Source organism: Anopheles stephensi, chromosome 3, assembly GCF_013141755.1.
Source record: "Anopheles stephensi strain Indian chromosome 3, UCI_ANSTEP_V1.0, whole genome shotgun sequence".
NCBI classification, from domain to species: Eukaryota; Metazoa; Arthropoda; class Insecta; order Diptera; family Culicidae; genus Anopheles; species Anopheles stephensi.
This window is the reverse complement of record NC_050203.1, coordinates 36,468,875-36,496,489: the sequence shown is the minus strand read 5'-3', so window position 1 is coordinate 36,496,489 and position 27,615 is coordinate 36,468,875. Positions and strand designations below refer to the sequence as shown.

The 27,615-nt window shown below is 43.5% G+C and overlaps 1 protein-coding gene across 2 annotated transcripts in view; it reads left to right on the top strand.

Annotated features, from left to right (window-relative positions):
• Positions 1 to 27,615, top strand: part of LOC118509705 — a 69,816-nt gene that overhangs the window by 13,418 nt on the left and 28,783 nt on the right. For both annotated transcript variants that reach the window (XM_036050786.1, XM_036050787.1), the window contains exons 2-3: positions 4,545 to 5,644; positions 21,928 to 22,307. In XM_036050786.1, coding sequence (XP_035906679.1) covers positions 5,536 to 5,644; positions 21,928 to 22,307 — 489 coding nt within the window. In that variant the 5' untranslated portion in view covers positions 4,545 to 5,535. The remainder of the gene's footprint in view (positions 1 to 4,544; positions 5,645 to 21,927; positions 22,308 to 27,615) is intronic.

Sequence of the window (27,615 nt, the reverse complement as noted above, 5' to 3'; positions counted from 1 at the left end):
GTGTTGAAGCATGCCGAAACGGTACCCAAATCACAAACCAATGCAGCAGTCAAAATGCCATTGCAATTTGGTGGGACGTCTTAAAAATCGTTTATTATGAGTAGCTTCCTTATTGCTGAACATTAAATTTGATTTTGATATTATCTCTTCAGTAATTGAGTGGATTAAAGCATAATCGAAAAATATTTAACAAGGATATTGGAAGGCTTCCCACGTCTGTAATTATTTGACAGATTCTTCTAATGCGTAGTTGAGAAGCTTAAATGTATGAACCATTAAATCCGAACCTAACACCAAGCTTTTCCTTCTACCTTGGCACTACAATCTCGAATGGGTTTGGCCTGTAATTTACTTATCTGTCTTATTGTTTAGTCTATCCTGTGTACGGGGAGGGATTCCGGGCGAGATTCGAACACGGCAGGACTGGTGAGAAGACTAGGGCCGCATCAATCATCGAACCGCCCCATATCTTGCTATTATATTATTACAAACCGTGTAGAGCATTCACAAAGTTAGCAAACGAGCAAATTATAAAGATGAATTACTATGTTTTTAGACCAGTTGGCAAATGGGGTGCGATTTCTTCCAATCGCAATAGATCTAGTTCTAGAGTATCCTACCCGGGCCCCTAAATTTTAAAACATATTTATGATGAAGTAGAAGAAGCAGAATGAAATAATACTTTATCTTTTATTCCTTTTTATATTTAAATTATATTCAAGAAGCATCAAATGGCCTAAAGCTTCAGAACCTATATGGAAACGTATACCTCGTACGCAGGGACTGACTACTTAGCTAGTCAAATATAAATCAAGTTAAAAAAAATCTTAATCGTTAAAGAAAATGAACGAGAAGTAGGAGAATTTTTGTCACCAAAATTTTGTTTACATGATGAAAGTTCAAATGTCAACCGGGTCGGTCCCCCCTAAGGAGAGTCAGACCTCTTGTCTATTTAAATTGCTTCTTTTTTTGGCCTAACAACCTTTAAAGATCATGCCTACCATTTTTGGATTACTAGGCTTAATGTAACCGCATAGTTGGATAGTCAGGCCTTACTACGGAAGATCGGCCCAGATGGGATTTGAATCCTGGTTAAAACTCCGTATAAACTACACGAAATCAATAAGCCTAGTAAGCAATTAAATTGCCGGCAACGATGACCTAGCAGATCGTTAAGCCAAAGAAGAAGAGTAAGAGGAAGTATCTAAATTTTATTACTTATTATATCATAAAACGATGACACCAGCTTCCTAAATTCTGAACTCCAAGCAACAAGAATAAATTCTTCTTCATCTTCTTCCTTGGAGCTACAACCCCTAAAGGTCTTTCTAGCTTTCTGTGACTTGATTTTACCCGTAGTAAAGTTGTCAACCCTACGTATGGGGAGGCGGTCTGGAAGTGATTTGAACCCAGGTCCTACCATATGAAGACCGGCGTCGGAATAGCCTCGGCACCCAACCACCCCATTTCTTATTATAATTATACTTACTTACTTACTTATCAGGCGCTACAACCGCTTTGCGGTCTTGGCCTGCTGCAACAATCCTCGATACCGCTCACGGTTCAGCGCCGTCGTCTGCCAATCCGTTATCCCGGCCGTTCTGGCGGACGCATCAACGCCATCACTCCATCTCAATTTGGGCCTACCACGCCTCCTCTGTCCTTGTGGACGGCCTAAAAGGACTTTACGGGCTGGGTAGTCCGGTGTCATTCTCATGACGTGACCCGCCCACCGGAGCCTGGCGAGTCTTATTCGCTGCACGATGGTGAGATCATCGTACAGCTCTTAGAGCTCATCATTGTAGCCATTGTAGAGCTCCATTGTCATTCCACACATACGGGGCCAAAAATCCTTCTGAGCATCATCCTCTCGAACGCGGCTAAGAGGGCTTCGTCAGTTTTGGACAGAGTCCATGTCTCAGAGGCGTATGTGAGTACTGGGACTATAAATGTTCTGTACAGTCCCAGCTTCGTCCGTCGCGACAGGTATTTAGAGTAGAGAAGTTTCCTCAGGCTGTAGTATGACCGGTATTATAATTATACTGTGAAAAGGATGTCTAAAACAGTAACAGACAGAAGAGTTAGACCATTTTTACATATGATTTTCAAACCAATTCTTCCGTTACTTTAACTAGGTATGATCAAAACAATTTTTGCCATAAACATCCTGAACATCTGAACTTTCTACATCAATTTTTTTTTTGTCCGCAAAATCTACAAATCATTCACAAACAAACGAAGATCCCATCATCTAGATCCCAATAGGAAGCAAACCACTTATAGATCTTATTTTGTTAAATTTTTGCTACATTGTTAACCTATTACATTTTGCATTTATTGTAGGTGGTTGTACAGAGCTTCTGAGCTAATTTCACCTGAAATACTTTCTTTCAAAAAAAAAAAAACACACAACCCCAACATATTTAGCATGAACTTATTAAACCAAACTTTACTCCAGGGGCATTCATTTTCCCATCACATTCACCGGTTCCTCGTCAACGCATCCTAGCGAAGGGCCAAAAGCTTTCGGCGGCACCATCAGGCAGAAATTACACTCCGGTGGGCTCTTTAGCAAAGCTTTCACGATAACTTTTGATGAGCACGAAGGAGCGGGAATGTTCACGTGCAAATGATATGGTTGGATGACTTTATTGCTTCGATTTACCAGCTTGGCTATGTTCACATTCGGTATGCTGAGCGGTAGTGGGTGTAAGCGATATGCGCCCGAGTGTTGTTTGTTGTTCAAAATTTTAAACGCCAAAAAAAGAACCATCAGATGGCGAGGGATGTTCATGAGCAATGAGATTCATTTGCTGCCAGCTTTCCTGGGAAAGAAAACTTTGTAGTTGTGGAACGCAACTGATTAAACTTTGGCGAATTATGCAGCAAAACGTGGTGCAGCATACAGTGTGCATCAAACTTGCATACTGCTGGAGGCAACTTTTTTGTTGTGTGTACACCGTTTACTGTATCAACGCACATCAGAGCACGTGCATTGATTTTCCAAGCTTCACGGCTCCATACGTCGTTAGCACGAACTAGAAATAGGTCACATATGCGAACAGTCAGGCAGTGCCCAGATATTGCTGGTGTCAAACGCCTCAAGCGTCCGATTCGCAGGGTGTAGGTTGTTGCATCCGACCATCCGGTTAGAAAGGTCTGGAGCGAGCACCGCCTCGACAATCCTTTTGCTAAAGCTATTAGCCATTACTTTGTCAGCACTTTTGTTAAATGCTACGGAATTAAATCCAACATTCGGAATGGATGGTCCAAATAGTGTCCCATTCACCATTTTCCCAGTACTCTAACTACATTGAACTTCTCGGAAGGATCGCACGTCATCTAATCATTCGACGATGGCGATGCAAAACATATCTTTCAATTTCCATCAAACACCGACCCCTTTCTGGATCCTTTTTCTGTCTTTACGATTTTCCAGCTTTTCCATCCCCACAAACTACTCCGTTCCTCCGTTCTCGAGGGTCGTGTCCTCTTTCTTGTGATAGTCCGCTCTTCTCAGAAGCTTCTTTATGCTAGATGCACTTCCAAAACGCTTTTGCGAATGGTGCGGTTAGCTGGCCAGAAGCGATGCTAATGAACCCTGACGCGAAACTGGCCCAAACGAAAGCCAGAAACGGCAAACAGACATTCGTTTTGATCTTCCAAGATACCTCCGCCAATGCAAACCGAAAAAAAAGGAAAAAACACTAAGCTCAACTCTTGATGATATGATTGCAATTGCATCATAAACAGCCATGCTTTAGTGCCACCGCTTCTAATGACTTTCGTGGTCCATTTCGTGCATCCCTGCTCCAATTGGTTTGTTCGAAATTTACAGTACAAATAACTTTACTTTAAGCTCCTAACAAGCACATTACGAGCGTTGCTGCCAACGCAAACAGGTGACTCGTACGCGACTTATTTTATTTTGCTGGCCATCGTCTTGCTTCAGTCATACTGGTCACGAATTTTGAACATCCGAACCAATTTGTCTGCATGTTATTTAATCCTGCGATGGTTGTCTGCGGTCATGAACGCTTGCCAACTTTACCCAAGCAGCGGTGTGTGTGTGCAGACAGGGAAAATGAAATAATTTTCCTCCGACATAACGTTTGCTGGCGCTGCCTGCTAACTATCGATCGTTCGGTGCTCTCAAAACTGTGCTGAAACCAATGCACGAGCACTGCTCCGCCTGAACGCTGGTGTGAGGAGCGTCCAAAAATTGTCCTCCCGAGTTTTTGCTACGATAACGAACATTGGCATCGGAACTCGGGCAACCCATCCACCGATCGTCTGTGTTTCCTCCAATTCCTTCTCGCTCACCCCCAACCCTCTAGACAGCTTCGCTGGCGAGTTGCTTTCTTTTATTTAAGCCGTTAGCTTTGCGGCTTCGTCTTAGCACCCGTGGTCCGGATCCTCGGGAAAGGAATCCCGGGCTCCGGTAAGCGAAAAGTGATTGTAACTCGGTAGATTATGGACGGAGAAACACAAGTATCAATTGTATAATAAAAGGCGAAAATAATCCTCTTATCTTTCCCCCGCAGCGGCAGCAGCATCCAGTGTGCGCAGCAGAGTGTGCGGGGCTACCGAACGCCCTGGTGTGTGCTCACAGTAAAAAGGGATACCGGTCCGTTGCCAAGAAATGATGCAAAAAGTGTGCCGAAAAATATGAAATTAAAATGATAATACAACGCCCCAACACGACTAATATCGTGGCACACACGAGTGTCGGACGAGCTGGCGCAGCTGTCAAGCCAGTCGGCAGTTGTTGGTCCTGGACGATGTGAGTGCGGTGCAGTGTAGTGTTGTGTGGTGCTGTGTGAAGCTCCTAGATACCAGTGTGGACCCGAACCGTGGTGCCAATGTGTGAAGTTGAAAAAGTTTTCTTCGGACAGGCAAGTGGACAAAAACACCGGACCAGCAACGGGGTGGAGCTAACACACTTGTGTACTGTTTCTACTGCAGTTCGCTCGGCAAAGAACTCAAAGTGTGGCAGGTGCTGGACGAGCGGGACGAGACGCGCCCGAGACGGGAGACAGAAATCCCAAAGCACATAATCATGTTTTTTAATCTTCACACGTCCTTGCCACCGTTACAAGGATATTAACGCCCTTCATTCTCCCGGCAAAGAAAAAGTGCTTCGTCGTGCGGTATTGATGCCAGCTGCAGGAGACTGCGTTCTTCAAGAACCTCCCGTCCGTTATCTTCAAGTACCGACCAAGGCTCATGGACCCAGGCTGCCGATATGGGAATGGGCCAAATTGATGAGGACTGGGATTTGCACATCGCGCTAGTGTGGCAATGAGGGCCTGAGTGGAGCGCAGTAACACAACGTCAACAAACGCCAAAATAACACAAAAACTTCCCCGGCTTCCTGAAAAGGGGTTTCTGCCTCCGTACCTCCACAGAGAGGGAGAGAGAGAGAGAGAGACAGAGAAGACAACACCAGACACAGCTCTTTTTTCCCGGCAGTTCGTTCGTTGCCCAGCCAGTGCGCTGGGCTCTGGTACTCGCACGTCATAAAAATTCTAAATTATGATAAACGCTGTTTATCCATTGAGGATATCGACCAACTTGAATTGCCTGTTTAGGACGTGGATTATTGTGCTGTACTTTTTGCAGGGCTGTCCTCAGCTTAATACGGGTAAGTACTCTCGCACGGCCGTTGCTTATTTGCCTACCAAACAATTGCGCATTCGCATGCAAAGGCAGGGGTATTGAATTTTATTGATACGGGCTGACGAGGTGCTTGAAAATATGCTTTAGAAAGCCTATTGTTATTGCTGGCTGAAAGAGAGCGAGAGAGACTTTAAGCTTCTTTGCTGGATTTAAGTATTATTTGCATGCGATAATAGTTTTTGTGTTTGTTGCGTTTTATCTTCACGAGTTAATAAGACTGTCAAAGAAATGATAACGTTGACAGATGTCATACAGAATGATCGTACATAATCGCTCAAATTACGGATTCAAATTAATCTCATTTCCAAAAACCATTTCGCAAATAATGATAACTCTGTTATTAGAGCCACACACACTTTGCTGTCTATCATCGGCCAGGAATATAGTTCACAGGAACTGCTAGACCCTACGTACCGGCTAATCTCGTTTGAAAGATGTATTGATTTATGTTTGATTAATTTTTCCAATCATACCTCCAGTAAAAGCTTCCTGGAGAGGGATCAAGAATTACGTGCCTCTTTGCTGTTGTTCGAGTTGCTTTTCTTTTCTTCGATTTTAAACTCATTTAAAGGGTCAGGATGTCAGGGATCCTACGCAATTGCTGACTCAGCAAATATGGAGCCTCCCACTTGGTTTCTTGATGGAGAAAGACAGTTCGGTATTTCACACCAAACCAGTACACACACATCCACTGTTTATCCCCTGATGGCTATTGTTAGACTCGATAGCAAAACAAAACCCGGGAAAACCCATATTTGGAAAGGTTGCTATATCTGTGGGCTACTTCCATGGGTTCGGCATGTTGTTATGATTCGTTAAAGGCAACATATTTGTGCAATGTTTTTTGCTCAAACCGTACACATTGCGTCATTCAGAATTTACTCACACACACACACATACAGCCTGATTGTGATTTTTAATCGGTCGTGATAAAATGGCCGCATGAAGCTCACGCGCTTTGATGTCACCATATCAAGATGCAATCCATCAGGACATGGGGCACGAGCATTTTAGGAATGTTGCGTGAAAACATTAACACGGAATGAGGGGCTTGAAGTTTTCAGATGAATAATACACGCGTAACAGTCGGATAACAGGGCCCGATCGTAGCGCCATCCCTCTGCCGCTACAGTTGCCGAAAAGGGGTTCGGCGAGCTGACGTCCTGATGTCCGTCTGCCGTCTGCCCGCTTTTATGTGTTTAGTGACGCCAGCCGAGTGTTTTGCTGCCGGTCGTATTTGCTTTCCGGTGCCACCGATGCCACCATTTATTTCCATCTAATAGAGCTTTCCGGCTTCCCGGCCGGCGGAAAAGCGTACTGAACGTCCAAACCCTTCAACCGTCCGCCGTCCTTCCAGATTCACAGCAAGGGGGGGGGGCTATAAGGAGGAGCAGAGTTTTATTTTTCACCACCACTGCTTTCCCCTTCTCGAATCGTCGTCCTCCACACAATTCTCACACGCACTGCACACAATAAATAACATTGATGCTCCAGGGCCGGGTCGGACGGGCTATTGGACGGTCTATCGGTTCACGTCCGCCGCAACCTTCAACCGGCCGGGGGAAACGGCAGAACTTCTAAGAATTCAGCACCATAAATGCTAAGAGCGTTTCATAGTTTCTCCGATCGTCGGAGTGCGTTATCTCTCACAGCAAGCAAGTTTAGCCGTGTGCCCGAGCAAGGAAACAGATCGCCAGTCAATGTTGTGCTGTGCTTGCTAGCCGACTAACCATCCGTACGAGCGTTTCGGTGTGATGGGTTCTGGGCAGCCCACAGTCAGTAGTTATTTCTATGACAAATGACTGGTGTGCTTGTACGTATGGATATGGCCATTTATATCTGTATGTGTGTGCGCCAGTGTGCCAGAGGATTTAGTCCGAGGAAAGTAGTGACTAGAAATAATCCCTACCATGTTTGTGCAGGCAGAAGGGCCGAAGTACATTACGTACATTGCCGCTTTGGGGAGCTCGGGATGTGTGTGTTTGTTCATCATACACACACTGATGATGTTTTGATGCTTTATGCTATTTGTGATAAGCGCAGTTTAATTGATACTAATTAAAACAAAGTGCTAATGTGTATTAAAAAGCGAATGGTGGTAGCTCCGACTCCGACCGTTAGTTAGCTAGGGTTTTGCTAAATGATGATAAATTGTTGGATTGGACTGTACAACATAATTTGATTGAGTTTATTATATTTATTTTTCATGTTTGATTAATTAAATCGTTAAATTAAGGTATTTTACATAAAATTGCACTGCGTTCTGCTATCCTTTTGGGTATTCATCAGCACCGCTAGCATCCAAAACCAGCGTAGGCAGTTAATCAAATCGCCAAAGATATCCAATTTAAATGCAAAACGATTTAATTAACGTTTCACAACCCTTCCCGGATATAATGTTCGCGTGCGGCACACACGTACAGTGGGCTGCAAAACATTAAGACCGTCCTTTTATCCGTATTTGAATCTACTGTTTACTCAATTCTTATAACCAGCTTTTCTTAATAAAGTAAAATCATCAACATCTAAATCTGCGATAGAAATTTTGTGTTTGTTAAGAAGCTGCCAAACAATGCTGTAGATAAAAAAAACCTGGTAACCTTGGAATCATCCTTTATTCCGAACAAGCTAATCTAAGTATAGGTTTTTGTTAACAAGAGATTCGAAAGCATTCAAACACCAAATATGCCTAAACCAATCACTTGAGTTGAGCGAGGTCAACTATAAACGTGGTCTCCGTGCCTAATGAACTTATTCTTCTTCCTTGGTCCTAAAAGCTCGAGAGGTCTTGGCCTGGCTTCTCTAGCTTTGTTTGACTTAATTTTATTTTTAAGCCTAACTAACAGACCTTAGAATAATGGAATCGAGAAGCTTTAGCTTAGCACCTCTGACTATACCATAGTTTCATCCTACTAGACAATTAAGGTCTTATAACCGCTGCTTAATCTGTTTTTATTAACCGTGGTAGAAACTTTCATAGAGACCCGGTATTATCCGGTGTAGTAAAGGAGCAATTCTGACGGCACCGTCGAATTTTTGACCAGCTAAACTCCAAGATTTCTTACTAAGATGTAACTTTTTGGATAGACGAACATGTTTAAATGAAACGTCTCAGCGTCGTTCGGTGATAACACGGAGAATTAGCTTATATAGGACAACTACTGCCTATAGCGATTAATTGCTTCTTAGGAATATTGAAATATTGAAATATTGATGCCACGGTATACTACTGCGACCTTAGAACAGTCTCAGTTTTCGCTGAAGAGATACGATTACAGCCCTAACCGCATAAGAGCTACACCACCAGTTAATATAACAACAAGCTACCAAATCAATAATATTCGCTGCAGTAAACTCCGTGCCTAGCTCATTAAAGCTACGCTGGCGGGAAAAATTGCAACAAGGACTCTCAAAAACAAAACGTTTGTGTGCTAACTTAAGGACTGTCAGGAAATTCGATCGACCCTCTGATGAGCTTCAAATCCTCAATTTTCTGCAAAAATCTGTGTCCTGCTACCAACCGTGTTGAATAGAATTCACCGTCCAAAGTGGTGAGACCTCCAACTGAGCACATCATGCGGAGATGCATTCCACTACTGCTGTCATTGATGGAGCGAAACTGTAAATGCCAGTTCTTTTGAGGTTTTAAAGCCTCAAAAGGAGTTAATGCGCCTACCCAAACCGATATTCATCATCTTCTTCATCACAGAAGATAAGCGATCGAATGATAATACAGGGTTTTTCATTTGATTATTCTTCTTCTTCTTCTTCTGTGGCACTACCACCTCGAGAGGTCTCCGGCCTGCCATTTCTGGCTTTCTGTGACTTAATTTTACTCGTAGAAAAGTAGTATTGGAAGGCGGTCTGGATGGGATTTGAACCCCGGCCCTGCCGTGTGAAGACCGGCGCCGCTGTCGCCTTGGCCACCGGACCGCTCCCATTTGATTATTAAATATCATTCATTTTTATGGCAGGCTCCTCAGAATAAATTGCAAACAAAGCTAGTTGATATGGAAACGGCTTCAGATGATAGGGAAATCAAATACCTTTTATTGTGATGTCCTCAGATGATATTCGCATAATAGCCGTTGATATTGTACACGTCCTTTCAGTGCTCGGGAAAGTGCGTGCAATTTCAACGGCTACTATGTCTGTCAGCTGAAGCAGTTTCCATATCAACTAGCTTTTTTGCCATTCCTTCTAAGCCATAATAATGGATGCTATTGCCTTATCAACTGAAAACCCCTGTAATTATAGGTCATATCTTATTGTTTCACAAATTCTGGCAACATTTGTATCGTAATGTCAAAGTCAAAAGTGAAACAAAATCAATTTTCTCATTGATGCAATGGAATCCTCGGTTTTTTTTTAAACATTTCTATTCGTTGAACAGCGGCAACTCACATTCACACATTTTAAAAATTACTTGGCTTATAATTTTGTCTGTCACTGTACACAAGTTCTGCGCACCGTAACACCGTACCGATATAGGACAGAATGCTTCATTTTTACTGTTCCCAAACTTACCCCACTGTTAGGTTATTAATGTGTGCGCTCTGTATATTTGGCTGCCTGAAATGAATTTCCAACCAAGCTCGATTCCACAAAATGTTGTTACCCATCTGTCAACGTTTAATTACTGCAATATGTACTACCACCGTACAGTGAGTGGTGGCAGTAGTAGCAGTAGCCGATCCGTACATGACGTAACACTGTCCAAATGCACTGGAAACGAACAGCCCGAGGTCGGCTAACAAACAGTGAAGAGACCAAAAATCAGGCCAATTTTATTACATCCATCGAAAGGCCGTGTACAGAGGCTGAATGGGACTGAAAAGTTTATTACACACACTCTTTCTCACTCTCTTTCTCTCCGTCTCTCGTTTACGGTTCCACGAAGCGTAATAGTCAATTTCTGGCCCTCCCCACCAAAATGTCAAACAAAATCCGGAGGTCAAACAAAAGCACAACACACACACAGTCCCGAGAATAGGGCGGATAGAACAAAAAGCCAGGAAAAACGATCAAATCGAGAAAAGCAAAGTGAAAATGCGCCAACCGACGAACCCGACCCGTTGAGTTTATCTTTCTTGGCCAGCTTCTTTTTTTTAGTGGAATCGAAGCGGGACATTTGCATTTAACGATGGAAGGATATTGAAATTCTCCCTTCCTTCTGGTGCTCCAAGCCCAGTTTTAGAGAGCTACCCCACTTTTACTGCCTCCACCGAAAAGTCAATGCCAAAATGTGTCATCGTTTGTTTGGGATTCGGACTGCGCTTTTGCTGGGTGGGGGGGGGGGGGGCAGCAGGACCAGGAGGAAGCATCCAATCGTGATTTACTGTCTGCCTATAGAACTTAATTGCTGGCGTACGGGATTGACTGGCACCGGAAGCTTAATGATGCAGTAAAATGGCTGAGAGTGAGCTTGGGACAGACAGAGAACTCATCAGGATCTCCGACTGACGGAGTGGCAAAAATCAAAGCACAGCAGATGTAGCTATTGTGACATTGTGAAGAGACAATCCAGTGCAGACGAGCACGGGTAGTAAATAGATCGTAATCCAATGAGAAATGCTTTCCCATCCAAGGTCCCCCTTCGTCTCCAAACCGGTGCTGTTTCGATTGGAGCGTATTATGATGGAAGGAGTTTTAGAAGTGTCTGCTGAATTTTAGAAAGCTTAATTTTAGCAACATTATCCATGCGTCGTGCGCGATGGAGCCGTGCGTCTACGGACGGCCGTCTCATAAATAATCAATCGGGTCGGGGTGTTTTTGGGGCTTACACCGGAATACCAAATTGACGAAGGTTGCTGGGTAGCCCGGTTTCGCTAGCTCATGCTGGTTCGCCCGGCATTTCGTGGTTTGCACGGGCCCTCTCGCTGCGTGCGTTCGCTCAAACAATTCAGCAATTTAGCAACAGCATCTCTTTCACGCCTCGTAATGGTTTGCAGCGGTTTGATGGATATTTCCAATTCGGCTTAAGGAAAATGTGGGAAACGCTGCAGCTGCACGATTTTTGGGGCGGTAGGGTTCAAGATAAATGTAGGCAAACAAGATGAACATCCACGTAAGCTTACATGCTGATGTAAGCGAAAATGGGGAGGGGACGATGCGTAAACCATACATTATTATGTGTGCTAATTAAATGCATCATTGAGTAAGATGTTGCTCGTTTTTCTTGGCTGGATGTACAGCTGATAAGTAACAATGATCGATATGCTCATTTTTATTTTCAGCATAGATATGCTGTTTATATTTTAAAATTTTGTTCTAATTTGTAATTCTAAGGGGTGTTCCTATACCAATCCAAAGTTGTTCCGAGTACCATCATGTTGCTGATGTTATCGTCATCATATCAGTTTTTTTATTTTGATAACGTTAAAGGAAACACATTGGCAAGGAAAGGGTTTACTCGAACTTTTCAATAACACTCCATTTATACGACTTCAGACCTGGTCACATTTTTCTCTGTCCGTTGATTTCCACCATCAAAATGTGATAAATTGGAACCTTTTCTATTTACAGTGGCGTCAGTTGTAAGAAGGAAAGGATAGTTCCACCAACACTTACCCATTGATCCGCTGCTCCGCTCCAAGAAAGGAATGACGAGTTCTCAAGTCGATGAAAATCAAAAATGCCTGATCAAGATCTCTCATGATTTTCACCAAGCAGAAGACAGCAGATCGGTTTAGTTTTTAGCTCATTAGCAATATTTTGCGATGATTGGAAGAATTGTATTGCAATAATATATCAACACTAGGGCCGGAGGTTCAGGCGACAATGGTGCCGATCTTCATAGATCGGGGTCCCTGGGTTCAAATCTCATCCGGACCGTTTCCCCAGAGTGTGAGGACTGACTGTCCAACTGTCAAAAATGGCAGGTTTTACCTAAGAGAGGTCCTGGTGCCAAGCAGAGAGAGAGAGAGAGAGAGAGAGAGAGAGAGTTTTTGTGGTCATATTTCTCCAAAACTCATAACGCGGTAAGCGGTTGGAAAGAAAACGGCAATACATTTTTAAGTTCCTATCTAAGGCTTAAGATTTCATGTCCTACCAGGCTCCCCTGATCTAGGCGTCCTAAAAACAGGCTGTGTGGTCCTGCGAGCCTTGATCCTTTCTAATAATATAATATAATCTTGAAGTCTTGGAGCCTTAATAAAACTACTTTAAGATTGTTTCGACGAAGGATTGTGTTATCAGATGATTGAATGGCGATCGGATGTTTCGTTAGGCAGGGATTCTCACGAAGCAACACCATGAGATGAGTGCATGGTTCGTAGCTTAAATCTTTATAGTTTTCGTTCCATACTCTATTAAAACACTAAGGATACAGTTTCAAATTCAGAGCGGAATATGGCAGGTTTGTTAAGGTACTTTGAAGTCATATACGTAAAAGAATCTTGCACAAAGTTATGGGCAAAGGGACTATATTGATCTTTTGGGTTAAATTCTGCCACTATAACGTTGAATCGACATATTATTCACATTTGAATGCAAGATTCCAATATATGATAGCAAACTTCCAAAACGAGCTGTTCAACTACTCAATTCAAACATTCTCTTGAGCGTTTCAACAGTTTCATCTAATGGATCGAAACCCTATCAGTATGAGTAGGGCATGCAATAAAAACTACTCTAGTACAGGTACACATTGAAACACCAAAAAATAGCCGCGACCAATTTTCGCGACCGGAACTTTTGAAATCATTACCAACATTTTAACAATATCCCTAGTTTCTGAACTAGTTTGGCGGGATTTTTTTTAATCGCTAGTTTCTTCTAAAACTTATACACCTCAAACAAAACTAAAGGTAAAACAGAGCATCACTAACTAAACTTAACATAAGCTATCGATCTATTCCTAAGTTAGATAGAATTGTTATCACACAATGAGAGTTGTAACAATTTCCACTAATTTTTCCGACTCAACTCGGTATAAATTATCCATAACCTGTTAACACCATCTATATTCTTCTTCATGGACACAACTACGAAAATTATACAAGTTTTCCCGGAAAACATTACCTGCCATAATTAGTGTTGATACAGCGCTCACACCCCGGCGCTGGGAGAAAAATGGGAGTCAGCATTATTTTCATCTAAATATTGAAAACGTAATTAACGAAACCACGCGCACAAAAAAAATCAACAAAAAATCTTCCCCAACGACTAAATATCTAATTGATGTTTGACCTTCGCTAAACCACCCTTAAACTCCATTGTACTGTAAGCTTTAGAAATCGAATTTTGCATACCTTTTGCAAATGGCAGCCGTCGCGGCGGTAACGCTTTCGCAAACAATGCGTGCCGCTAGCTTTCAGCAGTTCTTTAAGCGCGCGCGCGCGTGGCATTACGTAAAGGATTAAATATTCAAACATCTCTCGCGCATCGGTTCTGCAACAACAAAAGCAGCTACTGCAAATGAATGTATAAAGCCCGTGTAAATATTAAATATTCTCCGTTCCGGTGTGCTGCCGGTTGCCAACGGCACGGCACAAATCCGTTTCCACCTAAGCAGCGAACGGCTGATGGCGGTGTTATTATGGTGGAAGTTCAGATGAACCGATTCTTTTTGCTCGTTGCTCCCCCCCCCCCCCCCCCCCCCCCCCCATTGAACCAGCTCGGCCAGAACCCTTTCTCACTCCGGTCAAGAATGGAGCAGGGTTGTGGTGTGGGGCTTAGAGATTATGGATACACCTGCAGGGAACGCGAGATGCGACCGGTTAGATAGGGACCAGTCAGCCAAAATCCATCGGACAAGTTTTAAAACCCCGTCTATTGATCTGCGGCCTGCTTGCTTCGGGGCTTTGTGGAATGTAAGCGCCGTGAATGTGGTCGGGATTTAAATTCATCTCTGGTGCATATTCCTTTTTCCAATACACCGCGATACACCGGGTCATAGCAATATAGCTCTAAATTAACGACATATCATAAAGACATTGAGAGTTGGAGTGCTGGAGGGAAAGCGAGTAAATATTGTCCCATTCTTACAACATCCACTAGCTCATAAATATATATATACCGACCATCTAGTGATGGGAGCGTTCCGAAGGACCTGGTGGTTCGGTACAAATGTAACGCATCCGATTCGACCCAAAACTAATAAATACCTGAATACGTAAAGGTATATTTTTTATTCTACTCTAGTTCGTAAGTTGTATAACAAAATTATTGAACAAATCTTCTTTTTGGAACACATAAATCACACATTACTGCATGAGAGTACTAGAGATATTAGTGATGCTTGTAACGCTTCCATATTAGGTAACGAATCTGTAACGGTTACGTTAATGCATGCAGCATAGAGTTACAATAAGGAACATGCAGAGAGAGTAATTAAGCGCCTTGGAAAATAATATCCTTTTTCCAATCACAACCATTTTAAACTACACATAATATGAAAACAAAAGACTTAATGGCAGCAACGGATCAAGGGGTCTTTGTGACAACGACCAGTTCCTTCAGAACTCACATAAAAAGCAACATGTGTAAGATCAAACTTTTCTTTACTGCACCTCAGGACTTCAGGACCTCAACATGCTCTAACTCATTTACTCATATCAGCAAACCCTTTGAAGCTAACTCACCTGCATAAAAGAAGAGAATTAGTTTAAGAAGTGATAAATGCGAATTATGAATTAAAATGCTGATTACATTTGAAATAAGAAGAGTATCGCGAGTTCTCACAATTTTTTTTTATGAAATCGAATTAATTTGTTAATTCTTAGTTAATAGTCTATCAACAGTTTAAATTAACTATAAGTAGCAGTAAAGATCATTTACTTTATAGGCCGAGGTGATAAAGGCGCCGTACTTTACGTGGCAGGACCGGGGTTCAAACACCATCCAAACCCGCCTCCCCGTACGTGGAGCTGAATACTTTGCTATGGATAAAATTAAGTGGCAAAAAGCCAGAAATGGCAAGCCCAGACCTCTCGATGCTGTCGTTCCAAGAAGTAGTAAACCCTGCGTACGGGAGGCTGTCTGGATGGGATTTGATTGAACCCCGGTCCTGCCGTGTAAAGGCCGACTTCGCTGTCCCGTATGAGTTATCCTCAGAAAAAAATATAATTCGAATATTCGAATTTCACAAATTGTTATTCTTAAAGCTTGATGCGAAATCGTTTAAAGTTTACAAAAAAGGCTCACATTTATTACTAGAGAATATTGCATTATAATAACAACTGCTTACAAAATCAGAGGCTACAAACGTTTCTTCTTCTGTTTTGGCATTAAAACCTTTTGGGGTGCAACAACTTCTGGCTTTCCTTGATTAGACTTTACCCGTAGAAGATAGTAAGGAGAGGCTGTCCGGCTGGGATTTGATACTTAGTCCTATCATGTGAAGACCGTACTATAGCCGACTTGCCTCCACTGGATCTCTCAAAAAAACGATTCAGGTGCGGTAGTTGTTCAATGCTTTAAATTAGTATGGCAAAATAAAATTAAAATAATTATTACAATCCGTGCAAAATTCAAAACGTCCGGCTCAAAACTCCAACTTGAAGGTCTAAAGTTACCTGGTTTTCGCTACCGGTATACGTTTTTTAAATCAAGTTACCGAAAGCCAGAAATGGCATGCTGAGACCTCTCGAGGTTGTTGTGCCAAATGGGAAGGAGAAAATTTTCCCATCACTACGACCACCATCCCTGGTAACGAATGTATTATGACATTCAGCCGGGCGGGCGGCTACAAATGCTATCAAATTCTATACTTCCAGATGCCATCGAGATAAAACAGAAATGGACGCTTGTAAAACGCTTGAAATGGGGCCTGGCCGTCGTTGAAATCAATTACACGGAATAGTTTGCATAACCTGCAACCTATTGCATCCATTATACAATCCATTAACAAACATGTCTCGACCACCGCCGGCTTTGCTTTGCTTCTCCTTGGGACTTTTACCCTTCCAAGACCCGGCAGCGTTTGCCTTGTTGCTCTCTTGCCAGGAGTTATTTGCACACACACACACACTTTCGGGTGAAAGACGAACGGAACGGGTCGGTACAGTATAGGGTATCGATTAAATTTATTTTTGATCGGTGTACACTCACCCGGAAGGGCTCGGGCGATTTGTTTATCAAATATCAACAATTCATCCGCTCGACTGGATGGAGCAAAGACCCCTTTTTTAAGGACGCACTTTGCATTCAACCGTTCTCACGCACCACAGACGGTATCACGTGCCCGAAGCATCCGAACCCGGGTGCCCGGGGCTGGAGCGATTGTGGAAGATGTCTTCTGACTGCCAGTCACAGGATGATACCGATCCTTACATTATCCCGGTCCCGGTTGTGGCGTTGACTTTTTCCCCCTTTCTTCTTGTTGGCGAGGCCAAAGCTCGGTTGTCATGCGGTTTGCACGATCGGAATGGTTTACCAACAATTATTCTACCTTCTTCTCCGTTGTGATGCTTCTTCCCGAGTCACGCCAATCGCCATTATTTGTTTGGTTGGGCGGGCGAGAGCAATGCGTTGCCGCCCTAACTGCTGATGTGGTTGGGCGAACCCATAAAAAGCTGATTTTGCCACCCTCTCGTTACACTGGTAACGATATTGGTACCCCCCCACACACACACACACACACACATATTATGCATGAAATGTTGCTGCTCGAGCAGGGAATAAATTATAAGCTTTCCGGATCTCGTTCGCCGCTCGTTACCAACCCGACTGTGTGTGTCGTCGTCGACCGATTTCGAAACAAAGACGAGCCAGCCATCGGTGCAGCAAAGATCGGTCCCGGGTCCGCCCGGAACTACACACCCACCCAGTAACGAGATGTGGGATAAATGTGAAAAATGGTGTCACGAAGACGATTATGGGATCCTCCCTTGCTGGGTCTGGGCTGTGGTGTCTTCGCGCCCGTGCCGTCTCAGGCACGTGGACGTGCAGCTATGTGCCGCATATAGTGCCGCCACACTGTTTGCGCGCTCTCACTAGTGCTCACACAAACAATAACTCACATACCACTCGCTGATCCACATCCGACAACAATTTATATTTGTTTTCCCCGCACTCCCGGGAAACGGTGAAAGGATGCCAGTAGGGGACAACGTGGGAAACACAGGCACCGAACCGAACCACCAGCAGAAAAGAAACTGGCATATCCGGCATTCCACTTGCGGTGTGGCCAAGCGGCAGAGGCACCGACCGGCATGCATGCTGCTTAAGAAAGGCGTTTCCACAAACATAATAAGGGGCAAAAATATGTCCATTCCGTTCGAGCAACGCAACGGCGCTCCTGGTACCAAGGTACGGAATGCCAGCTTGAAGTTAATTGACTGTAAAGCAATAAATTGTAGCGCTGCACATTTCACCGGGGCCGGTTCGCCGGCTCTCCATCCGACGATGGTCACGCGGAGACCCGGGGCAGCTTTTAAGCTCGATTCGTCCCGATTTTGACGCACTTTCTCACACTCACTTCCTGTTTTGCGGGAAAGTTTTTTTTTATGCCTCATACACGCGCACCGGTCCGTAAATGACATCACCTTTGGGGCCGATTTCGCTCACCACTTTTAAGCGACGATCAAATCCTGACGACGTAAGCGTCCTTGCATCCCCATCCATCTCCGTACGCAGCTACCGTGTCTTCCGGTAGGTGATTTTTCATCCTCTTAAAATGAACGAGCTCACAAAAGTTAATAATGCTAGCCAATTTGCTGGCGTATCACGCCGGAGCTCGTAGGGTGGGGCGGCCCATACGTCATACGGGCGGGCAGGAAAGGAAGATGAATTAGTTTCACGCAATGCTAAGCTCATCTGCAAACCTAGAAAAAGTCTCTGTGTGAGCGTGGCGTTACAAAAAAAACTTTACGCCTTCACGCTTCCGATCGTGAAGCGGAACAGTTTTCCATCTTTTTTTTTGTGTTTGGCAAAGGAAAATTTTGCTTCGCCTAATTACCAAGTGTGTCGCCAGGAATGTGTCAAGATAGAGCTACGAAAAAACGTGTTTGCAAACGATGTAATAGGCTTCCATTAATGAGATTGTTATGCGAAAGTTATGCTAGAAAGCGTTATTGCGTACATTATTACCTCTTATAAGACAACCTCGGCCATATTACTTCCCGTAAGAGCATTATAAATATTATTTTCTTCTTTTTTCCGCAAGAAGATTCGTTCGTTTTTTCTGTTAAAATTATCCTCATTTGATTGATCATCAACTCCATTGACGTCTTTTTTATTAACGTCTCTAGCAAAGACAAAAGCTTGAACATCATTATTCATTTTCGACCTGTTGACTTCTTTTTATCCGCAGGCTAGAACAACCGAATAATGTGATATGATGTGGATATCTTACTACCGGATTTTTATTAAAGTCGTGATGTAGCAAAATAATTGAACAGTTGACTAATTCCAATGATTTTTTATTCACTGACCCTATTCAACAGATAATAGGGAGATAACAATTTACCAGACAGGATCAGCCCCTTTAAACCCAACAGAATTTTGATCCATATTTTTAAACTTTTGAATCACTTAGCGAAATGTTTCAAATGAGTAGTGAAATATTCCAAGACCTTTTTTGGAAAGTTGCAATCATACAATTTAATGTTGCATTCAGTTAAAAAGAGATTCACAACATAGCTATGGAAGTTTGTAATCGGCTTATTAATCTGCCCGATGTCTGGTACAGTCCGGCCAAACTTTAAAATTGAGAAAAAGTCATTTGATCTTTAGTTTCCACCGGGACACTCTGCCTACCCATTCGAGCAGGTAAAAAAGGAATACAATGAAGCTGTGACTCCAGCCTTAGCACTTGCTCATTCCATTGCTAATTACAAAACCTCACAGTTGCATTTTTATATTCTCCAATCTGTACGACTCTCGATCCACTCTTCATCTGCATGCTAGCTTACATGTATGGGTGTTGATCGTCATTCATTTCTACTGCTATTATTATTACTACTACTGAAATACTTATCTATTGCTTGGTCCATAATATACTTCAACTGACCACAGACCATTTTTTGGGGCAGTTTTTGTATGTGTAGAAAAATGTAAAATGTAATCAGTTAATTTGGAGTAGCTGTTTGGGCCAAAGGTGTCATTCACCCAGTCTAAAAAAAAGGACGACAGATTGGAATGCTCGAACTATCGTGCTATTTCAGTCCTCAATGCCGCCTATAAGATCCTGTCCCAGATCTTGTTCTGCAGACTTGCCTCAATTTGCTACGGATTTCTTCGGAAGCTACCAAGCTGAGTTTGTTGGAGGCAAATCCGCCACCGACCAAATCTTTACTCTTCGGCAGATCCTCCAGAAGTGCCGAGAGTGGCAGATCCTTACGCACCACCTCTTTATCGACTTCAAGGCGGCCTACGATACCATAGATAGGAATGAGCTATGGAACATCATGCAGCGGCACCACTTTCCTGGAAAGTTGATCCAGCTGTTAAGGGCCACCATGAACGGGGTGCAGTGCAGAGTGAGAGTATCGAACATACTGTCGGAGTCGATCGAAACTCACAGGGATCTGAGGCAAGGGGAAGGACTCTCCTGTCTATTGTTCATTATAGCCTTGGATGGTGTCATACGAGGCGCAGGGGCTAGACAACGATATCCGTGCCACGATTCTCTATCGATCTCTCCAATTTCTTGGCTTCGCGGACGACATAGATATCGTTGGCAAGACGACAGCGAAGGTGTGTGAGGCGTACACCCGACTGAAACGTGAAGCAGCAAGAATTGGACTGATGATCAATGCGACGAAGACGAAATACCTGCTTGCCGGAGACTCTGATCGTGATAGAGCCCGAGTGTTAGTCGACGCCGACAACCTGGAGGTGGTAGAGGAGTTCTGCTATCTTGGGACTGTCGTTACTTCGGATAACGATATTCAGCAGCGAAATCCGGAGACGCATTGTGCTGGGGAATCGTGCCTACTACGGCCTTCGCCGTCTGCTGAGATCCAGAAGACTTCGAGACCGCACGAAATGTGAGATCTATCGCAACACTGATTCGCCCAGTGGTCCTATATGGCCACGAGTCGAGTGCGAAGAAAGTATTCGTCAGTGACCCTCAGTTTGGCACGAGGCGTTGGGGAGCACAACGAGTTCGTTGACTGGCTCAGGTGAAGGGAGACCTATCCGAGATCGGGTGCCTACACGGATGGGTAGCTGCAGCCAGGGATCGAGTTCTATTGTTGACCGAGCTATGTCACGACGACGTGCTCTTTAAAAGAGTAGGCCAACATGATGATGATGATGGCCAAAGGCACTTCGCTTGAAGATTTGTCGAGGGAAAAGTTTCATTATATTGAGCCAAACCCTTACGATCACTTGATATCATTCAGTGTTCTACAAGATTTTCTCACGTTTCAAAAATGACAAAAATTGTCAAATAAGGGATAGATTGGGAACTTCATACAGTATGTTGTGACTGTGAAATGCAGAAGAAATTGTTGAGAATCAAATGGTGTTCTATTCTTCTAACTCTTGGATTCAGAAGTCAGAGAATCCGTCTAATAAGCAAAGAATATTTTGTAGCATATGGACATTTCTATACAAAATTTGAGGTTCATGTCCTATGCAAATATTTTAGGAGATCAAAGCATCGTCGAACGAAGAGACTCCGACCAGGCTTCAAAAGCAAACGAAGAATTGTTTTGGCAATCATCTATAAGAAGAACTTGTTCAATTTCTAAGTATTTGCCATCAAAACGCTCTAACAACTGATCGTCAAGGCTTAGAAAGAGTTGCCAAAATGAGAACATCCAACTTTAGGACATTCATGGCTAAGTTCCGATCCAACTGCTGAAGGACCTTCCTGGATGATATGGCATGACATTTCTGGCTTATTAGACTTAATGACACCACATAGTTGGATAGTCAGTCTTCACTACGGGGAGACGGTCCGGATGGGATTTGTGACCACGATAGAAAATTCCATTCTAGTTTCACATTTTCATTACCATTCAAAGTAAGTTGTTAAATAGTTTCAGTTTCCCTTACTTTGGATCAGCAGCGCAGATGGGCATGGTTTTCGCATGTGTTTTTAACCGAGTAAAGTAATTGTGTTATTCTGTTTATATTTTTATTTTTAAGTTATTGTTTGTATACTTACTTCAGCCACATTTTACTCTCAATCACGCCTTCATACTGCCACATGCTTAAACATTCCTGATAACCAGCATTGTCAAACAAGTGTCTCGCTGATAGAAAACTTTACTGTACATTTTTCACTAACGATACCTGTTTACACTTCTGTTTCGATTTCTCTCTCCCTCTCATCGTTCCTTCCCATCCACGTAGGAATGGCATCGTTGATCGACCGCAGCGATATGATACTCAGGACAGCGTTTTTCCTGCTTTCGCCCCACACACCGGACAAAAGTTCTGCCGGCGGCAACTCAAACTCGCTCGACAAACAAACCTACGGCCACCGGGGTGGTGGTGGTGGTGATGGCGGCGGCGGAAGCGGAACAGCCGGGGGCGGAACCGATGGGGGCGAGAGTGGTGAATCCGGTCCCGGACTATCGAACTACTTCGAACAGGGCAGCGATAGCGAGGAACTGCTCAAGTACTACAAAATGCCGATGCAGTTCGGGACCGAGAACTACACCCTGGTGACGTCGCAGATAGGCAGCACGGCACACGTTCCCTGCCGGATTCATCATATCGGCGAGGGTGTGGTAAGTGTAGCTGTGTAGCTGTGTGTTTGGGGTGGGTGTTGTGGTGTAAAATGACTCGATTTCTTGTTACAAATGGGTCCATTTCCGGGGTGTTGGAAAGGTAACAACATGTCGACGAGTGGTGAAGGATGATTGTTGGCTGCCAGTGTACACTCGACCGGTGTACTGCATATCGGATGCCACTTTACGGTTTGGCAGAGTATTACTTTCGTATCGAATTTCGTTTTTATTTTAAACCATACGTTGCCGACGGGGAGTGAATTATTTTCTGTTTTTCATGCCATTTTCGTGAGCGCGGAACGTTTATCAATAGAACGTTTCATAGAAAGAGTTGAAGTGTTGAATTCAAGCATTGGGATAACATTTATTTCGCCAGACAGTTGCGGTCATTTAGATATTCTAGTAGATAGAAGACATCCCTTAGATTATTGGTGCAAGTTCCAATTATCAAATATTTTCCCTGTTATACGTTCCCATCCTTACGACAAAAATGGTATTTAAGGACTCTAACAATTATTTGCCATTTGTCTAAAAGAGCTTTTTACAGGACTGTGAGCACTTATAACGCTTATCCCTTGTGTTTCGCTTCGGGCGTACAGATTTAACCAGAAAAATATTTCCCAGTAAAATATAAGAAGTTCGCCGACTGCACGAGGCTAAATTCGAGCATGTTTGTTTAGGACGATGTACTGTTGTTCGAAATTATTTTTATTGACACAAGACACGCGTTTGGGTACAGGATAATCTATCTTTAGGCTAGCAAAAGCAATATTGGGAAATGCGTTTCTTAAAACGACGAGTTGGATAACATTTTAAACCAGTTCCATATTCAGTATAAATGTTTATCGTTTGTTTATTGTCTAAAATAAAACCTATGGATAAGTCGATTTTACTTAAGAAGTGCGGAAAGGTCAAGAGCTATCTGAGAAGCGTATGCTTGGGGTAATTTCCCCCAGTTTAGAAAAAACCTTAATAACGGGCTTATAAACACGTTATGTAAAGCCCTATATAAAGCCGTTTGTACCCGATTGCGACAGCGTTTGCGGACTTCAAATTTAGTTTCCAAATAATTCGGCAAAAATGCCGTGAAGCCAAAGTCTCAACATCTGCTTACGGATTTTAAGACTAAAAAACTATGATACCTCATGGGGCAAAACGCTAGTAACGACCCTTTACAGTATGATTTGTAGCATGAGGATCTCTGGCAATCTTTCCGACTCCGTTCGAGTCTCAATCGAGGATTCTGACTATGCGACGGACTTGTCCTGTTTGTACTCCTGGACTGGACTGGACTGGAGTGGACTTATATCGCTGTGATGGACGTTTATCACTAGCTCAAAAGCTCAGCAGTGCGTATCAGACTACATTTGAGCGTGGTTAGAACTAAGTACATGCTAACTGGATCGATCCCCAGGGATTTGGCCTCGCTAGGCAACAGTGCTACGATCGACAGAGACACATTTGCGATGGTCGAGAAGTTTATGTAACTAGACTTACTCGTGACGGACAACAATGAGATATCCCTGGAGAACCGAGTCTAATGCAGGCTTCACAAGCAACTGATATCAGCAAAAGTTATCGCAGGAACGAAGTGCAAAGTAAACAATACACTGGTGCTATATGGTAACGAAACATGGATTCTGCTAGAGAGCGACATTAGGCGTTTTCGAACATAGTGTCCTGCGGTTAATCTTCGGTGGTGTCCCAGATGAGACGGGCTTTGGAGGACAAGACCGGACCACGAAATGCAACATTTATGCGGAGAGCCAATTATTAGCCAAAGTTCCAAATGTGAACAAGTGCGCTAGCTAAGGCAAATCGTCCGGGTGGAGAACGACAACCCATCCTAAGTTAATGTTCTGGTGCAATCCGGAAGGGCGATAACGCCCAGGTCAGGTCAGATTGGATGTTGTGAGATGCGGAGAGTGCTGATTCAATGGAGCGTTGAAGTGAAGATCGAGTGTTTTGGAAAAGTGGGAAGATGCCGTACCATGCCGTACAGCATAGAAAGACTCCAGATAGAATAAATTTGACTCCATACGAATTTTCAAGTAAAACATGTCTTGCAAAATGTACCCTAGAAAATCGATAAAAGCGACGATTAAATCAATGAGCAGCTTTCACCTTTAGAACAAACAATCGGAAATGCTTGAATTGCCCCGTAAATTGCGCCAAGACTTCTAGTGAAATCATTCCAAAGATTAAATCACGAATGCTTACCGATTCTCGAAAGCAAAAAAAAACACCCAGTCGAGCAGTCGACAACCAATAACATCCGTGGTCAGGGGTACCGCCGTATCCCTGTTCCCTGCCCGAGTCTCAAACAACCATCAAATGATCGAAAATGGGTCATTACTGAAAATGTGATCGGTAGCAGTTTAGTGGAATCGGTCACAAGACGCTCAAGATAAAATGGCGAACGTGGCCGGGCCGGGCGTTGCATGAGTTCGTGACTGGAATGCTAATTTGCGCTAGCTCTCTAGCCAACGTGTAATAAACTAGGATTTACTTGCGTTTCGTAAAACCGATGCGGACGAACGTTTTCACCTTGCCGACGAACTACCGTGCTAGACGAGCGTGGAGCGTCAGTCGGGAAGGACATGAATGTTTAAAGTGCCATAGATTTTGCCTTTTTTTTTTGTTGGGATGAAGAATACGTTCGTCACTGTACCGTGGACGGTGAAATCTGAGCCGGTAAAGAATGTTGATCCGGGGACGTTAACTTAAACGTCTTGCATCTCAAGAGCAGAGAGCGAGAGAGAGAGAGGGAGCAAATCCGGCTGCTGGGATTGATGGTATTCTTACACTGTATACTATTTATTATGCTAATAGCCCTATACTAGCTGAGGTAATATTTTCATCACAAACTTCCTACCTGAGTTGGCTCCGGCCGGAAGATGGAAGACCAATAAATGGAAGCAAAAGACCCGAGCCGAACATTCATCTTTGTTCTAGAAGCAAACGACTGCACATCACCCTTTAATCTCACAAGATACAGCTTAAAGTAAAGTAAAAGCCGTTTACTTTAATAATTTAGGTAATTGATGGGACATGAAGGTAATTTGATGACTGCTTCATGATGCTTCGTCGTTAAAGTTCATCCAATCAACCTAAATTACGGAAGGCTGTCGCTACCCGATGCACCAGAACGATTACAGTTTCTTGCAGTCTTGTGAAGGGGCACTTCATTCGTAAAAGTAACAGTTTCGCTGCTACAACCGTAGCACAAAAGCCACCCTTCATTGTGTTTCTTCAAACGGAATAATACAGTGCACAGACAAAGTTGGGCATACTCGCTCCGGCTGATCCGGCAATAGTGCGCGAGTCCTCTGTCCTGGCGACTGATCATCTGCAATTGGACCATGATCCGTCGTCAGCGAAAGCGATGAATAAATAAAAAGGCACCAAACTGTCCTTCGACACAGTTAGACTTGGTGCCACGCCACGGGTTTCGGTGCTGTTTGCAACTCTGCTCTACCTGCCAATGGAAAAGACAATGCCCGGCTTTGGCCCGGATATCAGTTCACCAGTTCCAGCACCCCCGATTCAGTATTGATGCTGACAGCCGAAAAGCTTCCGGAGAGCGGTACGGCGAAAAAATCAACGTTTGATTTACGAGTATTTGAGTGAAAATTTGCAAATCCGCACCGAACCCGGCCGGCGAAGGACCATTCGTCAAATTGTGCAACGATCTAAAATCATGTCACTGGCATGCAGCTTCTGTGCTAACACCATTGATTGGTGCCGTTTTCCGTACTTTTGCTCCCCATTTTGTTTTTGCTGTCCACGATGACACACCGGATTTTCCTTGGCAGACGCTTTCGTGCGAAGCCGTGTTTCGAGTATTCATCAAACACTTCAGAACCGAATGGCGGCGAGTGTAATTGCAAAACTTTTCTCAATTTGTTCTCATCCACCGCTGGGCTGGGCTCTCGGTCGGGGAAACCAAAGTCACCATTTCCGCGTACAACAGCACCATGGATGCAGCTGTGTGCTCTGTGCGTAACTGGAAAGCGGAAACAGCGGAACAACTGCGGATCCTTCCGAGTTCCGAGCGGGTTGAGCAGTGCCGAGGAACCACAACCCTGGCATCCAAACGACCATCTTCATCCAGCGACCTCACGCTTGCCAGCGCTTTGTTATCGGTCTCGGCCCAGCAGGTGATCTATTGTTTTCCACAATACGCGATCCGCTGGCTCTCGGTTTGCACGCTCGGTACACGCAAAAAGGCGGATGTGCAACTGGAACATTCCTTTGGCCGTAATAAACTTGACTGCATGCTCGTACGATTCCGGTGTACGTTTGTTGGACTAGCAATAATAGCTCTGGTGCAATGTAATTCGTTTTTCCGGCTACGAAAAACAGTTCGGTTTTTGTGTTTGTGAAACTGTTTTCCCAACTATGTGGATTCATGCTAATGGTACTCAATCTCCAATCTAAAGCTCGCTAGCTCGAAAAAAGCTCTTCCTGTTAGAACACCACTTCTTGGTAGAATGCTTTACAAAAGGACCACCAAACCACAAATTTCCAAAATTCTCAGCCCACCAACACTCAACGGCAGGATATGGCCCATATCGGGCTGACCACATACACACACACGCACACACAGGGAGAAGGGAGAGTTTAACCAAGCAAGAAATCGTTGTAAAACTTTGTTCATCGTTTAGTAATAAACCGTCACAGCACGCATTTATCATTTTCCGGGAAGCAGTAGTAGTAGTAGCATCCATCCACATCCACCGAACGGTAGGCAGGCCTCGCGTTGTTAAGGCAACAAGCAACAACTGGTCCCCTTTTTGCATAGCAATGCCACAGTGGGCATTTGTAAACAATTTACCGGATAAAACTAGAAGTTTTTTTATCAGCTTTTGGTAAACGTAAATAAATTCTAAAAGTTCTCACATAAATGCCCGATATATTTAGTAGCCACAGTAGACAATACAGTGCGTAACACAAGTATGCACTTAGAGGGTTATAGTGAATAACATAAAAATTATAATACGATGGAAATTATGTTAAAATAATTTAACGGAAAGGAGAAAATACACGTTCTTATATTGATAATTTTAAATTTTATATGCACTTTAAAACTATTTTCGATATTAACAAAATTCTTTATGTATTACAATTTAACGAAGAGTGTACCAAAATCATATACCACACCAGTCTGCTACTTCATTTGATTGGGAGTAAACTAGTTTTCGAATTCGTTGGTTTTTTAAAGAGGCCATTTTAGCCATATTTGACCGCCTTTTTGTGACATTTAGACCACAATTCTTCTCTTCTTCCTTAGTTCTCAACCTCTTAA